At 35.8% G+C, this 16250-nt stretch overlaps 1 protein-coding gene across 4 annotated transcripts; it reads left to right on the plus strand.

Annotated features, from left to right (window-relative positions):
• The first annotated feature begins 293 nt into the window (after positions 1-293).
• On the plus strand, positions 294-15279 carry pecam1a (platelet and endothelial cell adhesion molecule 1a). 4 transcript variants are annotated; one of them, XM_058771878.1, is made up of 15 exons: positions 294-516; positions 607-630; positions 2687-2980; positions 4326-4607; positions 5566-5862; positions 8384-8653; positions 9184-9468; positions 10852-11127; positions 11620-11758; positions 11864-11943; positions 13258-13311; positions 13388-13453; positions 13726-13797; positions 14412-14434; positions 15036-15279. In XM_058771878.1, exons 1-15 carry the CDS (start codon positions 462-464, stop codon positions 15084-15086), a joined length of 2268 nt encoding a protein of 755 aa, XP_058627861.1. In that variant the 5' UTR covers positions 294-461; the 3' UTR covers positions 15087-15279. The 4 variants fall into 4 exon arrangements, with proteins under 4 accessions (XP_058627861.1, XP_058627862.1, XP_058627863.1 ...); XM_058771879.1 differs by having other exon boundaries at positions 313-516; positions 14412-14482; positions 15033-15279; XM_058771880.1 differs by having other exon boundaries at positions 313-516; positions 14412-14482.
• The last annotated feature ends 971 nt before the right edge of the window (positions 15280-16250 follow it).

Consider the following 16250-nt stretch of genomic DNA (forward strand, 5'->3'; position numbering starts at 1 on the left):
TTCAAAACCACAAAAATATCTGGAAATGTCTAGTTTGAATCCAAAAAACATGGTATATCTGTGAAGCATATCCAAAAAAAAAAAAAAAAAACTTAATATGAAAATGTATTAAAAACATGGTGCTACCATCATGGTGCATCATGTTTGTGCCAGGAGGACACCGCACTGCTGATGTGCCTCAAAAAGCATCTTCTTGATCTTATATATGGCTGTGATGTCTTCAGCACAGCACTAAAACATAAGACCTTTGAGACCCGCCATAAACAGAAAGGCGTTTTTTTCAAGGTTGTGGGTGAACGAAGCATTCAAATACACACATCCTGAGGAAGGAACGCGTTTCCTGATCCACGTTAAACAAAGAAAGGCGGTTCCATGTGTTAAGTGTAACCATTCTGCCCTTCTCTTCATCCTCCAGCGCCCGCGTGTGCGTCCTTCACATTCATGAACACTCACCTGTGAGGATGAGCTTGTGTCTTCTCTGGCTCGGCCTGCTCCGCATCAGCCTGAGCGCACTGTGTAAGGACACCTCGCACAGATGATTGACACCATCTCGTCTTCTTTTGATTCATTTGTCTGATCTCTTTCTCTTTTTGCTGTCATCTGCAGGGCAAGCGGCCGACATACATGCAGGTAAGTCCTCGATTCAGTTTCCAGGTTCTGTTTGTACTTTGTATTTGCATGGGAGAGAAACCACTTTGGTCACGACAGTTTCGGGTCACCAGCTTCTGTCGGGTTATTTTTACCTCAGACTAACCTGACCGCTTGATTTATATAGTTGGGAAAAGGGAGCAGTGAAATATTATGACAGTTCTGTGCTTTTCTGAGACTTTTTGGATGTATTTTTAGTCAGAGAAGATCTGTGATTCACTTGGATGCTTTGATCCTTCAGAGATACTTTGTCACGCACTGTTTAGCCCCTCAGAGGAAGTTTGAGCTTCGTGCAATAGCAAGATGTTTAGTCTGCGTCTAATTGGAAAATCAAACATGATCAGTGATGCAGTTTCCAAGCCTCAAACACTACGGTTTTCTAATCAACCCTCCACCATTGAGTTTGGGTTCGGATTATCCTTGTTTTTCCAGATTTTAGTGGTGTTTACTGAAGTGACGTGTGTAGCGGTGGACTCTGCTTGTGTTTGTTGGCCAGGTTGAGAGTCTTAGGGCAGAAATCACAGGCTTTGCACTCCTGAGGGAGTAATGTTTGGTGTTTGTTTATGTGATTTCCTTCCTTCCGCTTGTTTCTGTTCAGAACGCCGCTGCTTTGCACACTTTTGGCCTCCTTTAAGACTTCAGGAAAAGACCTGTGTGTTCTGCTCAAAGTAAACACACAGAGATCATCACTCTTTAGAAGTGGCATCTGACGGGGTTTTTTGTGAACTGAAGCAAGCAAACGTTTCTTTGAGAACAATGTACTGGCTCTGTCTGAAGCCTCTTTTTAACCAACTTCAGCACTGCATGACCGATAAGGCAATCCCAGAAGTGTGCTTAATTGAATTGAATGTGAAATTGGACTTGCAGACTGTATATTATTTATCAAATAAAAGGCCACTTAAGTGTACTTAAAGACAGTAAACTTTCATGACAGTGTCTTTTTAAAAAGTGCACTTTGTAATAATGTCAAATGAAAAGGTTTACTTTAAAGTACATTTAAACCATTATGTTTTAATAATCTTTTGCTGTGCTTTAAAGTACACTTGTTTTCATGTATTGACTAACATACAAAAGCACATGTACTTGATTGTAATTTTAACTTCAGTGTGTTGTTCAATACATTTAAAGTTTATATATTTAAAATTTACTAAATTGCAACTTCATAATTGCATTTGTGTAACAAGTTTCAGTAGAAATTCCGTTAAAGTATATTTTACAGATTTAACAAATTATATATATATATATATATATATATATATATATATATATATATATATATATAGTATATATATATATATATATATATATATATATATATATATATATATATATATATATATATATATATATATATATATATGACCATAAATATGTGTCAGTAAGTTGATGTGCAGAATTCGCAGCAGATTTAACAAAAAATGGTGTTGTTTTTTCAGAGCCAAGATGTGTTTTTGAAATTGCAATTAATTTGTATTCTCTTTTCAAACAGAAAGGTTAAAAAGCTTTTCTGATTATATTTAAGGAGACAACTATTGTGTAACACCACAGATGATGAATCTTCTGATTAAATGTGTAAAATAATTTTACAATAGCATATAAAAAATATGGAATATTTGTTTATTAATAAAGCACCTTTCAAAAACACAATGATGCTTCACAAATATTTATGTAATTATTTGAATTGTGTTACAAATTATTTAATTAGGTTGTTTATATATTATACATATAGTATGTCTACTTATGTAAATTATTTAATTCATATAACTGCTTTATACAGTAATTTCTTATAAATAATTCAGGTAAGTAAACAATACATTGTGTCTCTTCTGTCATGTTATTTTTTCTGCTATTTTTAACTAAAGAGGTTAAATTGTACATGTACACAGAAGGTATTCATGATCAGTTGGTATTCTGTTGCCTCTATTAATGTTTTAATTTGATAATTTTATTAATGGCATTTCTTGAAAATGGCCCGAATGACCCAGCTGTGTTTTCTTTTATGTGTGTGTGTTTGTTATTTCTGGGTGTTTCTGAGCAGCAGTGACCATTGATCAGGTGACGCTGACAGTGCTTCCTGCTAATAATGTGGAGAGTGGCACTAATGTGATCTTACGTTGTGAGGCCAGAGTCAGTCAGAGCCTCCCCCAGCCACTGACATACTCCTTCAGACTCCTGCAGGACGATCAGGTGATATACTCCAAAAATATCACCGACTCAATGATGGAGCGCAGTTTATCTTCTGCCAGGGTGTCCAATTCTGGTCGCTACCAGTGCAGTGTCCACATCTACAATAAGCACAAGAAGAGCAACATCGTGTTATTAAACGTCACAGGTTAGTAACCTACAGTAAATGACCCCCCGCTAAGCCCCATCTTAAAGGGATAGTTCACCCAAAAATTAAAATTTGCTGTTCATTTACTCACCCTCAGGCCATCTAAAATGTAGGTGACCTTCAGAAGAATAGTAAGGATTTTTAGCTGGAACTGTGGTGATGCATAAAATTAAAGTCAGTGGCTAGTATCACTTTGAGTCCAAAATAATAAAAAAAGCATATCAGGCAACACAAAATTAATACCCATGACTCCTGATAATATATTGAGGTCTTATGAAGCAAAATGATTGGTCTGTGCAAGGGTTTTAATCAACATGGTTTCTCGTGGTTTATGTAAAAAGGTAAGTTGATTAAGACAAGTTTATTCACTTTATATGCTTTGGCTGCTTTAATAATGTAATTGCGTATACATTACATCAATGCGTGATTATGTAAACAAACTGGCCATTCGGTTATTTGAACCAGTTCTTTGAAACAAACTATCTGAAAGATTTCCCCGTTGCCTGAGGCTGTGGATTACAGGTAGGCTAATAATTTTGTAAATAATGTTCAGTTTCTTGCACAGACTGATCGTTTCGCTTCATAAGACCTCAATATGTTGTCAGGAGCAATGAGTATTAATTTGGTCTTGTTTCTATGTGCTTTTTTAATTCTCAAAGTAACAGTAGCCATTGACTTGCATTTTATGAATCACCAAGGACCACGTTTTCAGCAAAAAAAAAAAAAAAAAAGTCACCTAAACCTTGGATGGGCTGAGGGTAAGTAAATGAACAGCAAATTTTCATTTTTGGGTGAACTATCCCTTTAAAGGCATTACTGATCAATTCTACTCTAGCAACTGTTGTCATCCACCATATTTTCAGTAAAGCTTTTGCTCCTTTGTAGGACTGTGTGTTTAAACAAAATATGTTTAGGCCTTTTACCCCTTGAATGCATGAATGTTTTACTAATCGTTATTACATATTCAGTATTATATCTAACACGGATGGATCTCTAAATTGCCCTAATAGTATAAAACTGTACTGATATTTTAGCAACAATTACATCTGAACCTTTTTATATGCTAATCTTAAAATGTTTTCGTTTACATCCTCTTCAAAATCAGTATTATGTTTGATGACAGCTTTGCCATCAGATCCGCCATTAAATGATACTATTTGATTATGAACTTGCCCTGCAGTAAAACGCAGAGCCATATAAGGATTTGCTGTGTGAAAGTGAATTATTTTGTTTTCTGCTTGCGGTCATCACGTAATTTTTTATCAGATGTCAGCAATGGTTTTCATTGTTACTACATTGTCTAGTTGATGTGTCTGATTATATTCAGTGGTTTAAACCCATGCAGGTCTTCAGATCCCTATGCTGACGGTGAAGTCTGACATTGTGTCTGAGGGGGAAAACATTATTGCCACGTGCAGAGCAACAGAGGAGACGGGCTCTCTGATGTTCTTCTTCTACGAGGATGATCAGGAGGTCAGGAGAGTCGTTATTAGCAACAACTCTGTGACGACCACTCTGGCCATGCAGGAGCTCACACAAATTTACCTGCAATGTGCCTATATGGTTATGATGCACCCTAATGCTGGCCTCTCCAACAAAAGCAATATGGTGAAAGTTACTGTTCAAGGTAACAGCATATTGATCACTTGAAACCTGCTAATAAAAATTAAAGAACAACATTTGTTTTCACTTTGGGCAAAAAAAAAAAGTGATAAAATAATTCGGAATGTCTATTTACACTAATTGGAAATAGCCTGTCTTGTTGGCAGAGGCTATTTACACTAACTCCGCCCACCAACGTGTGATTGGAATAGTCAACACTGAAAAAAGACTCTCATTTAATATCAGTTTCAGTGGTGTAGATGGTAAGGCACATGCTTTTTGATGCGATCGACCTGAGTTCAAACCCACCTTTTGCCAAACTTTTTTTTTTCCCTTTTCAAATCTCATATCGCATCAGAAAGGCATTTATTTTCAATAAAAATGCAGGAAATAATCAAAAAGTTGAAAATAAAGTATCGGGTAGGGTTAGGGTAGGTGTGGGGAGGGCTTTATTGTCCCAATAAGGTGGCATCCATTTAATAATTTGAATTAAAAGTATAATTTACACTCAATACGTTATTATTGCGTACTGTTTTATAATGTACTACAATACTGAGGTGCAGATAATTGCCACTATTTGCAATAAGTAGTATAAATAGAAGAAAATCTTGCTATTTTAACAAAGTGTAAATAGAATCTATAGCTATTTGCACTTAGTGTAAATAGAATCTAAATTTCTATTTACACTTAGTGCAAATAGACGCTGCCGAAAAAGTTTGTCAATGGAATCTTGTCATTAAGATCAAAAATATTGATGATTCATCTTTCCCTCATCGATTTATTCACATTTTTGTCCAATAAAATGTTCCATAGAGAGAGAATGTCTCCCCCGATATAATATGTCAACAAACACAGCAACACATGGGGAAAAAAGTTTTAAATATTAAAACTGCTAATCAAGCCATTTCATTGGGTCTTTATGGAGCTAATGATATTTTGCATTAATAGTGAGATTAATCTCTTTTCTTTTCTTTTTTTTACAGATCTTAATGTGATCACTCCACAGATAAGCATCTCCCCCAAAGCAAATGTTGTTGAGGGTGACAGGGTGTGGATCACATGCAATATCTCTCAGATCTCAGATCTCCCTCAGATCCCTCACAAGCAATATCCCTCAGATCTTGAGTTGTACCTCACTAAAGGCAACTCCGTTCTTCGTGTATATCATACAGCCTACATATACAGCTTCGTAGTAAGAGCTGAGGATTCAGGGGACTATGTTTGTAAAGCAGAGAAAGGCAGCGTGCAAAAGAAGGCAGTCAATCAGCTAAATGTTACAGGTAACTAACCACCAAATTTTTATAGACGATTTCATCAGGCGCACGCGCCTGGACCGAAGTTAACTTCCGGGCTGTGTTTGCTTATCAATCTGGTTAGTGGCGCCGGCTAAACGCAGTTAAAGTGATGAGTAATGAAGTTGGGCTCAGGTTGTTGTGCTGTGGGATGTGTTTCCCATACATTTATTTATTTGTGGTGACCCGCCACGATATCAAAACCATTGAATAAGCATGAGCACGTAATGCACGTTTAAAAAAATCAAAATGAGGCACGGGTGTTTTTATATAACTGTATTTCTGAAGGAAGACTGTCTTTAGAAAATGTTCGATGTCATTTTCATTTCATCTTGCATGTAATGCATGATAAAGCAGCGTTTGTAAGCTCAGCGCTGCTTTGTCTACAGCCGTTACCGGGGAAACCTGTAGTTCTCACGCTTTAGAGCACCTCCTGCTGGCAGAGAATAAATTTGCATTTTTAATAATTCCGTCTGATTTATGCAGCAAACATATTTTGCTTATCAAAAAATAATCTACTTTAGAGGGACTTAGCTATTGTTATTGATTCTATTTGGATGTCTACCGGAAGTTAAGTTAGGGCCACAAAAGCGCGCATGCGCAGTAACGTTTGTTTATGTTGTTGCCATTGAAACCGTCTGTAAGAGAAATGTGTGTCAGATTTCCACACAATTCAAATGTTTGTCATTGAGGCTGTCTGTACACATCACCAACCATTTTTGTGTGTGTGTTTTTTTTTGTTTTGTTTTTTTACTTAACATTTTGAAAATGATTTCAGTCATTGCTTTTTGTCATTATCATTGCATTAAAAGAAGTTGTCCATTTCATTTTAATAAAATAGTTACATTGAGATTGTTATAGTTGTAATTATTTTTTTAATTCAGTTAGTTATTCTATAGTAATAGAATAGTTCAAATAAAATAAGTTTAAAATAATACATACACAGGTGCATCTCAAAAAGAAATTAAAGTTTAAAAGAAAATTGGCAACTTATTTCAAAAAGTGAAACTTTCATATATTCTAGATTCATTACATGTAAAGTAAAACATTTCAAATGTTTTTTTTTTTTTTTTTATTTTGGTGATTAGAGTTTACAGCTCATGAAAGTCAAAAATCCAGTATCTCAGAATATTAGAATATTTACATTTGAGTTTCATTAAATGACCATCCTTACAGTATAAATTCCGGGTATCTCTTGTTCTTTGAAACCACAATAATGGGGAAGACTGCTGACTTGGCAATGATCCAGAAGGCAATCATTGACACCCTCCACAAAGAGGCTAAGTCACCGAAGGTCATTACAAAAAGGGGTGGCTGTTCACAGAGTGCTATATCAAAGCATATTAAATGCAAAGTTGACTGGAAGAAAGAAATTGGTAGGAAAAGGTGCACAAGCAACAGGGATGACCGCAAGCTTGAGAATACTGTCAAGCAAAGCCGATTCAAACACTTAGTGAGCTTCACAAGCAATGGACTGAAGCTAGAGTCAGTGCATCAAGAGTCACCGAGCTCAGACGTCTTCAGGAAAAGGGCTACCAAGCCACTTCTGACACAGAAGCATCTCATCTGGTCTAAGGAGAAAAAGAACTGGACTGTTGCTCAGTGGTCCAATGTCCTCTTTTCAGATAAAAGTAAATTTTGCATTTAATTTGGAAATTAAGGTCTGGAGTCTGGATGACGACTGGAGAGGCACAGAATCCAAGCTGCTTGAAGTCCAGTGTGAAGTTTCCGAAGTCAATTATAATTTGGGGTGCCATGACGTCTGCTGATGTTGGTCCATTGTATTTCAAGTCTAAAGTCAATGCAGGCGTCTACCAGGAGATTTTGGAGTACTTTATGCTTCCATCTGCTGACAAGCTTTATGGAGATGTTGATTTCCTTTTCCAGAAGGACTTTAGCACCTCCCCACAATGCCAAAACCACTTCCAAGTGGTTTGCTGACCATGATATTACTGTGCTTGATTGGTCAGCCAACATGCCTGACCTGAACCCCATATGGAATCTATGGGATATTTTCAAGAGAAAGATGAGAAACAGTCGATCCAACAATACAGACGAGCTGAGGGCTCAATAGTGCCACAGGCTCATTGCTGGAGTTTGTGCTGAAGGAGCCCCAACCAAGTATTGAGTGCATACTTTAAAGAACTTGAACTTTTCTGTTTTGCAAATCCTTTTTTTGATTGACCTTAGGAAATATTCTAATATTTTGAAATACTGGATTTTTGACTTGAGCTGTAAGCTTTAATCATCAAAATTATAACAAAAAAACTTTTGAAATGTTTTACTTTACATGTAATAAATCTAGACAATATGAAATTTTCACTTTTTGAAAAAAGTTACAAAAAAATAACTTTTTCATGATATTCAATTTTTTTTAGATGCACCTGTATATATATAGTTCAAGTAACAAAATTGTTTTATGGTTTTAATTTTAGTTTTAGCTAACTATAATAACCCTGGACTGCATAATAATAAAATATTTTTTTCTGACTCCATCTTCACTCTTCAGAACTGTTCTCGAAGCCAATTTTGAGAATGAGCCCAGACCAGGTTTTTGAAGGAGAACGCTTCACTCTGACCTGCAGCAGTAATGTAATCTCCTCAGTGAAGATCGGAAAAGCAGACATAAAGTATGTTTTGCTGAAAGATGGTCGACGCATTTCAGAAGTTGCAAAATATGAAAACACTGCAAGCCCTGCCACCAATGGGCAATACTACTGTATGGCAACGGCTAAAGAAGTTAACAAGACCAGCTCACCACTCAATGTAAAAGCTAAAGGTGATGAGTTTATGCTTTGTCAAAGCTCTGTCATTAGGGGACATGCATATTATCCATATTGTCTTTTTGACTTCTATAACATAGCATTTTTTGTTATTGCTATGTTATAACTTGTTATAACACAATAATAACATAAGGTGTTTGAAAACTAGCAATAAATAGTCACACCCAAGGGCGCCAGTATACTACACCTTTAAAAAAAATAGCGGTTCAATAAGGGGGTTTTTGTGGTGATACAATAAAATAATGATGTTGGGTTCCCCAAATAATTCTTCTTCTTTCTTAGTGTGAAGAACATTCGAATAAACTAAAGAACCTTTTTCCACTATAAAGAACCTTTTGTGGAATGGAAAGATTACATGGATGTTAAACATTCTTCATGGAACCACATCTGTCAATAAAGAACCTTTATTTTTAAGAATGTAGAGTTGACAGCATGCAAAATGCTGCAAATACATTTGTTTCAGTTGGTATGGTTTCTTATGTGCATGCTTTTATCATGCTTCTCATCTTCCTCCCCTCTTTTCCAGTACCTGTTTCTGCCCCAGTCCTTCGTGCTGTTAATAAGGTGATTGTTGGTAAGCCGTTCAGTGTTTCGTGTGAGGCTGAAAATGGAACGCTTCCAATAACCTACACCTTACTGAAGACCGATTTTCCAGTGGCTCACAGGACAGTGGTTGAGGCAGCCAACAGGGTGATCTTTAACATAACCTCCATCAGTTTTCCAGAAGAGATCTACACCTTCACATGTCAGGCTCATAACCGTGGGTCATCGTTCAGTAGGTACAGTGAGCCCCTTAGAGTACCTGTCATAGGTAAGAGGACCACATCCTAATACTGCACACTGAAACATTTGTGTTGCTGCTATTTTTGAATAATTTGGAAGTGCATGTTGCCATTTTTAGATGCTGATATACGCTTTAATCACTGATGGACCTTAGTGTCCGGAACCATTTTTGATGACTGAAACTTCTGTGGCATTTATTTTATTCCTGTTCCGCACACCAAAGCCCGCTAGATGAAATAATCACTGTTGTTTAGCTAAAGTTTCACTTTCAGAGAACATTTTTTCAAGCCATTCAAAGTGTGTCATGATACATTTTTGCAACAGACTCATTGGAATAACATGCCTCCAGTTACATTTTTGCAGAACACCAAAAAACGTACATGTACATACAATTCAGTGCACTTTCCAGCTGAAATGAAAACTAGTAGCAGTAAAACACTCATTTATATTCCTTTCCACATAAATTATAATTACAGGTGCAGATTATTGATTAATAAAGACTTTTTTTCATGCAGTTCCTAGCACAAATCTAGTTATGACTTCAAAAGACTTTTACCACAGTGCATGATTTGTAAACTAACACATAACCAGCTCCATATGCATGGCTTTTCTAACATTGTAAACGTGTCCAGTGTCCAGTGAAACACAAGTCACGTTGAAAGAGCAGAATGCTTTATAAAAGCATGTGTTACAGTGTTTTGGTCACAGTTTTGCATCCTACTTATGTCACCAATTATTTGTGTTAAAATCAATGCAATGCACTGCCTCTCAAGCTTTATTTATTTGATGCTCTTTTGTTTTAAACTAGAGGAAATGATATTCACATTTTATTGCCAGTACTTATTTTGTTTGCTTTTACCAAATTTAACAAGTCTCTTTTGGAGAACAATCAAAAATGATGAATTAATCAATATCAGTGAAACAAACAGTAAATAAAACATGAATGTATATGAAATCTGACTATTGTCAAAACACAAGCTTGTAAAGCTTTTAAATGGTTAGTTCACAAAATAAATTAAAATTACGTAATTATTTATTCATGTTATTTACATGGAAGAATGAAAACACACAAAAGTGGTCCACAACTATAGTTATACTTCAAGTCTTCTGAAGTCATACAACAGCTTTATGTAACAGAAGCTATTGTTATTCAATGATAATGTCACTGGAATCTCATTCCTGTTTACATTCAGTTAAACATGGCTTGACGTTGACTTCAAACACCATTGGTTCTTGCAAGTGTTGCATTGAAACACTTGTTTGAATATGTCAAATGGTGAATAGGATGTTGCAACAGAGCTGATGATTTTCATTGGTGTTTCAGTTTCAAAGGTGACTTCAGAACACCTCTGGGCTTGTATTATTATACTTACAAAAATAACAACAGAATTGAATTTTTTCTGTCTATCAGTACCCGTTTCCAGGCCAGTCCTGGATACAAAGGAGACTACAGTCACAGAGGGGTCAGATCTTATCCTCATCTGCCGTATACAACAGGGCACTTACCCCATCACCTTCACCTGGTATCATAACAGAGTTATGCTCCTTTCCTCCATCCAAGAGGTCAGATCCTTAGAAGGAAGACATGTTGTCAAAGCCATCGAACGAGACCAGAGAGGCGACTACTACTGTGAGGCGTCCAATTATGCCTCTGAAACCAAAAAGAGTTATCCAGCCAGAATTGGTGGTACGTTTTTTTAATACAAACATCACTCTAAAGTCATAGTAGACCTTCTATAGAATGTTTTACTCTGTTCAGGTGCACAGATGCAGGTGATAAAGTTAGTTGAGCTGAAAGAGTAACTGACAGTGAAAACAGACAGTTTAAACTAATGCTACTCTAATAGCTCACCTTGCGACAATGCTGATAATGTAATGCTTGTAATTGTGTCTACACTGTAAAAAGTGATAAGTTGACTTAACTTAAAAAAATTGAGGAAACCTGTTGCTTTAAAATTATTAAGTAAATAATCTTTTTTTTTTTAAAGTTAAGTGAACTTGACAATTCACTTCAATTTATTATTATTTTTTTAATTATCATTTATTTAAAAATTTTAATGCAATGGGTTTCCTCAATTTTTTTAAGTTAAGTCAACTTATCACTTTTTACAGTGTACAGAAGAAGTTTTTGAAAATGTTCCAATGTCCTTTCTGCTGATTTGTGTGTGTTTTTTTATAGTCAGTTTAGCGCTGTGGAAGAAAGCACTTATTGGAGTGTTCTGTATCTTGCTTTTGGTGGCTATCGTCATAGTCCTGACAGTATTTTTTAAGAAAATGTCCCATCAACGCAGAGAAAAGCAAGCAACTGAGTTATCAGTGTAAGATGCCTCTTCATTTCTGTTTAAAATCTACATCATTTGTTATGTCTTATATCATCATTTAAAGGTTTCTTCCATTCTGTTTGAAAATGCTTTATTTCTCAGAAAACCTTCAAGGCCCAAATCAGGTGACCCAATGAGAATAAGCCTTACTCTCGACATTGAAGACAACACCGCTCTCAATGGTAACAAATGTCCTCATCCTTGTCAGATGAATATTAATACAATGCATTTGGCTATTGTTTAAGCTGTTGTGTGTTCAATAAATCCTAAAAAAAAGTTATTTTGATCTTTAATTAGACTAATGTCAAGTCTGGTCCATTTAGATTAAAGTTTCAATACAAATTGGGTATAGTGATGATTTCCATACAAAATCATATTTGATGTGTAACTAAAATTTGTGCATGCAGTAATGCAAGTAGAATTATTTGAGCTGTATAATTGTTTTAATCACCATTTCTTAAGTAGAACTACTTTTTCTAGGTGAATGAACTTCTGGTTTTGCATTACAAATGCAATTCCTGTGGAGTTTGTTACATGCAAAGAGTGCTATGCAGAGGTTTGTTTCCAAAAAGCACCTGTGGTCGCCAGTTCTGTCATTACCAATATGGAACTTTCAGCCATAGTTAGCTAATGATGCTTTTGGGAAACGCACCCCCAATTGCTTTAGCCTATAATATCTAGTGCTGTCAAAATTAGTTTGTTAATGTAGGTGATTAATTTTTCCAGTTTAACATTACTGGCTGTTAACTAAAGAGCACAGGTAGCTAAATATGACATTTATTATAATGCGTTTATGTGAAGATTGTATTAAGTTCACTTAAATTAGAATCTGTTATTTTTTTCAAGTCAAATAAATGTTCAAATTAATAGTTCTCAATTATACTCTAATGTTGAATGGTTATAGTCAAAAAAAAAATTCATAGAGGCATCAGTAGCAGTATTGGTGTCACTGATACTCACCTTCAGTCATAAAAAAGATGCCACTAAATAAATATTAAAAATATACTGTCTTTATGTTGTTTCTACATTAATTTGAAGGTTGCATGTGAAATTATTACAATATAAAAGTATTTTTTTTAAACTTTAATCTTAGGTGGGATTAATTGTGGCTAATCAGGATTACACTCAATCACGACAGCACTAATAATATCCCTTTCTGGTATCTTTGTGTGTTGGGTTGTTATTGCAGCGGTGTCTAATCCTGCTCAAGGAAAACCACTGTCCTGCAGAGTTTAGCTCCAGTCATAATTAACCAAATAATCTAGCTAATCAAGGTCTTTAGGATTGCCAGAACGTCCAGTGAGTGTATTTTGTGCAGGCTAGAGCTGAATTTTATAGGACATTGAATTGGACACCTCAGGGTTATGGAAATGACTGAATGGTATTCCGAATATTGAATAATATTGAAAATGATATTTTATCGCTTTTTCTCTGGCTCTAAATGTTGAACTCATATCTTGTTTGTTGTTGATATCTTGTTTGTTTCGGCCTTACAGGAACTCCCTGTGTGATGGGCAGGAATGTCTGGAGTGAACATGTATCTGGCTCAGGTACAGATTTTAAACAGGATTATGCCAGTGAGATGTGAGTTCATAGCATGACACCCTCTGCTTGATATTTTACTAGATTCTGATGATCATACTGATGAAGACTCTCAGCTCGTTCAGCCACAGGAAGTGGATCCCAGCAGAGGTGAGTTGAAAGAATTTCAAATATCTTCAACAGTCAATGAATCCCTCAGATGGCATCATTGTGCAAAATCTGTCAGTTATAGGTGGATATCAAATATTATCTATTGAATCATTGGTATTGGTTCTGTGTGAAATGCTGTGTGTCAGAACCACCATAAACTTTGTTTACATTTTCTAAATTAGTGTTTACAATCATTTAATGAAAAATTTTAAGAAAGAATGCTGCTGGTTAGAGTTTTAATGCTGATGTGTCCAAAATGTTTCCATATTTAGAAGTTCCTGTGACACAAAGCATAGAGCCCGAATACAGTGTCCAGCACACAGAAGTCCAGGTGTCCACACCAGGTGAGCTCAGATCTTTGAATCACCCACTACAGCATGACAACCCTCCCCTCCGAGCATGACCATAACAGGCAGCAAAAGAAGGTGCATTGTTATATTACGTCCAAACTGACATTGTTAATGAACGTGTAGTGTTTTCCTAATGCATGAGACACCAGGTGGCTATTTCCTGCGCTGGTGGGAAAGAGTTTCCTGTTTTCACAATGGGCCCTGGAGCCTCATGTTCCTCTGCCCAACCGACACAGAAACTCGGCTATTGTTTCCTCAGCGCAAATAAACACTCCACAGTCCCTTTTCCCTAGTTGATTAATAGCAAGACCTCTTGCTAATCATTGCGGTATGCGTGTGAAACAATGCTGAAACATAGCAGAGGTCACGCTGAAATGGGTTTTGGCATGCCCACATATTGCCAAACAATAGCTGCATCTGGAGGGAAACAGATTACTTACACAGGCACATTAGCATGGCACTAACACGATAAGCCTAAGGCGGGCACCGCACTCCTCTTCCTTGGGAGTTGATTCGAGTTGGTTCAGGAAGTTGAGCTGAAGTTATTAAATATTCATCCATTTTCCACTGCGGCTCTTTTGTGACGGTGGTTCATTTGTTTTTTGTAGGAGTTTCGGAAGAGGCTGAGGGCGTAAGTGACGCACAATGTTGACACACAGACACACAAGTCCACATGTAGGTACGTACAAATAGTTTTGCGACAGGGAGGCCCTCTTGTGGAAGAAATGGGTGCCACAGAAGAAATCTCTATACGCTGTATCTGACTTGGTCAGTCTTATGAAGCCTCTGAAGCCTTATGAAGAAAATTTCAAGTCATACAAAATCCAAAGAGGAAAAGTTCTCATTATCATCACTGTATTACAGTAAAATATACTGCTCTTAAATTAGTTTTTGGCTAGAATCAGCATAATTAAGAGCAGTACAACAAAACAATGCCATGATAAAGGAATATTTTATATTTGTTTCATATAGTAGTGATGTTATTATTTTTAGTTATTATTTTTATTCTCATTATAAGGTCTATCATTAGGGGGAAACATGCTTAATTATCATAAATAAACATTTTCCTACAAATTACGGGAAAAAAACTAAAGCTGAATATATTGTCCACAGTTATATTTCTGTATTAGTTTGGACAGCCAGTTAATAATAAAAAAATAAAAATAAAAAAAAAGCTTAGAACACGACTCTGCAAGCCAGTTTGTGAAGTTTGTTTGTGTCTTTCTCAGCAGGCAGTCCTGGAATATGCACAACTCAACAACAGTGAACAAGAACCTGCATAGAGTCTCAACACTTACACTTAATTTATTCAGTTTCTCCACCACCAGAAGCTGATTTTCATTCATGATGTGCTGACATTGAATATTTTACTTTGTTGATATTATTACCAATACTTTGTGGCTTAGGTTGTTTTTTAAGTGAGTAAAATTGTGTTGTGATGTTTATATATGAGAGATTAAAATCTGTCAAATCATGCCTTTGGCTGGTTTTCTTTTTTTTTTTTTTTTCGCGAACTATGAGGAACAGGAAAGACATTTTTGCTTCAAGAACACGAGGGAGCCACTGAACCACTGGAAAAAGTGCAGCCACTCAAAAGTGTCCTTTTAAACACTGAAGATCAAAAGCCTACTGCAAACTTTTTAAATAGCGATTGAAAATGACTTGGCCCCTGGGAAAAGTTGTTGTAACTAGATTGCAAGAATATGTAGTTCTTGTTAATCTTTTCAAAACATTTAGTAGCCCCTCACTGCAGAACACAATATCCAGGGGGTCTAGAGGGTGGATATCAAGGTTATTATAGTTTTTAATTTTTAAATTCGTTTTATTTTAATATCGTTTTCAAATTTGCTATAAAATTCAGTTTAGTTTTTATTAGTTTAATTAATATTTTTGTTAGTTTTAGTTTAGTTTTTATTTTGTGAACACATTTTTATTTAGTTTTTATATAGTTTAGTTTCAGTTTTAGTTTCAGTTTCCATTCAAGTTTAGCAGAATCAACAGATCAATTCCAGAGCGAAGGCCAAAGAAAGACGTAGGCATAATTTAAAGTCTAGCGACAGAAAATTAAGGCATGCTGAAATTGATTAGAAGGTAAAATTATACAAATATACATCAAAGGAAGCAGTCAAGCCTTTTTACTAAATAAATCTACACAAGTTGCGCTTAATGTCATATCTAATGGTGTTGAGATATTTAAAATAAATGTAGCCTAATTTGGTTATAGGCCTATGTCTTTTTTCTTATTTAACCATAATCATGATATACCGTCGTGTCTTGCTCACTTTTCCATGAACAGCCGCGCAGAAATCATAACTGGGACTAATGAAATTCAATAATAACGGCAATCGAATTTAGCAGTAAAGGCTCATATTTGAATAGCCTATGTTCTTTTCTTTATTTATGAAGAATTACAAGCATGTGTATATGTGATTTAGCCTATGCTTATT

The sequence above is a fragment of the Onychostoma macrolepis genome, chromosome 03, assembly GCF_012432095.1.
Source record: "Onychostoma macrolepis isolate SWU-2019 chromosome 03, ASM1243209v1, whole genome shotgun sequence".
In the NCBI taxonomy this organism is placed as follows: Eukaryota; Metazoa; Chordata; class Actinopteri; order Cypriniformes; family Cyprinidae; genus Onychostoma; species Onychostoma macrolepis.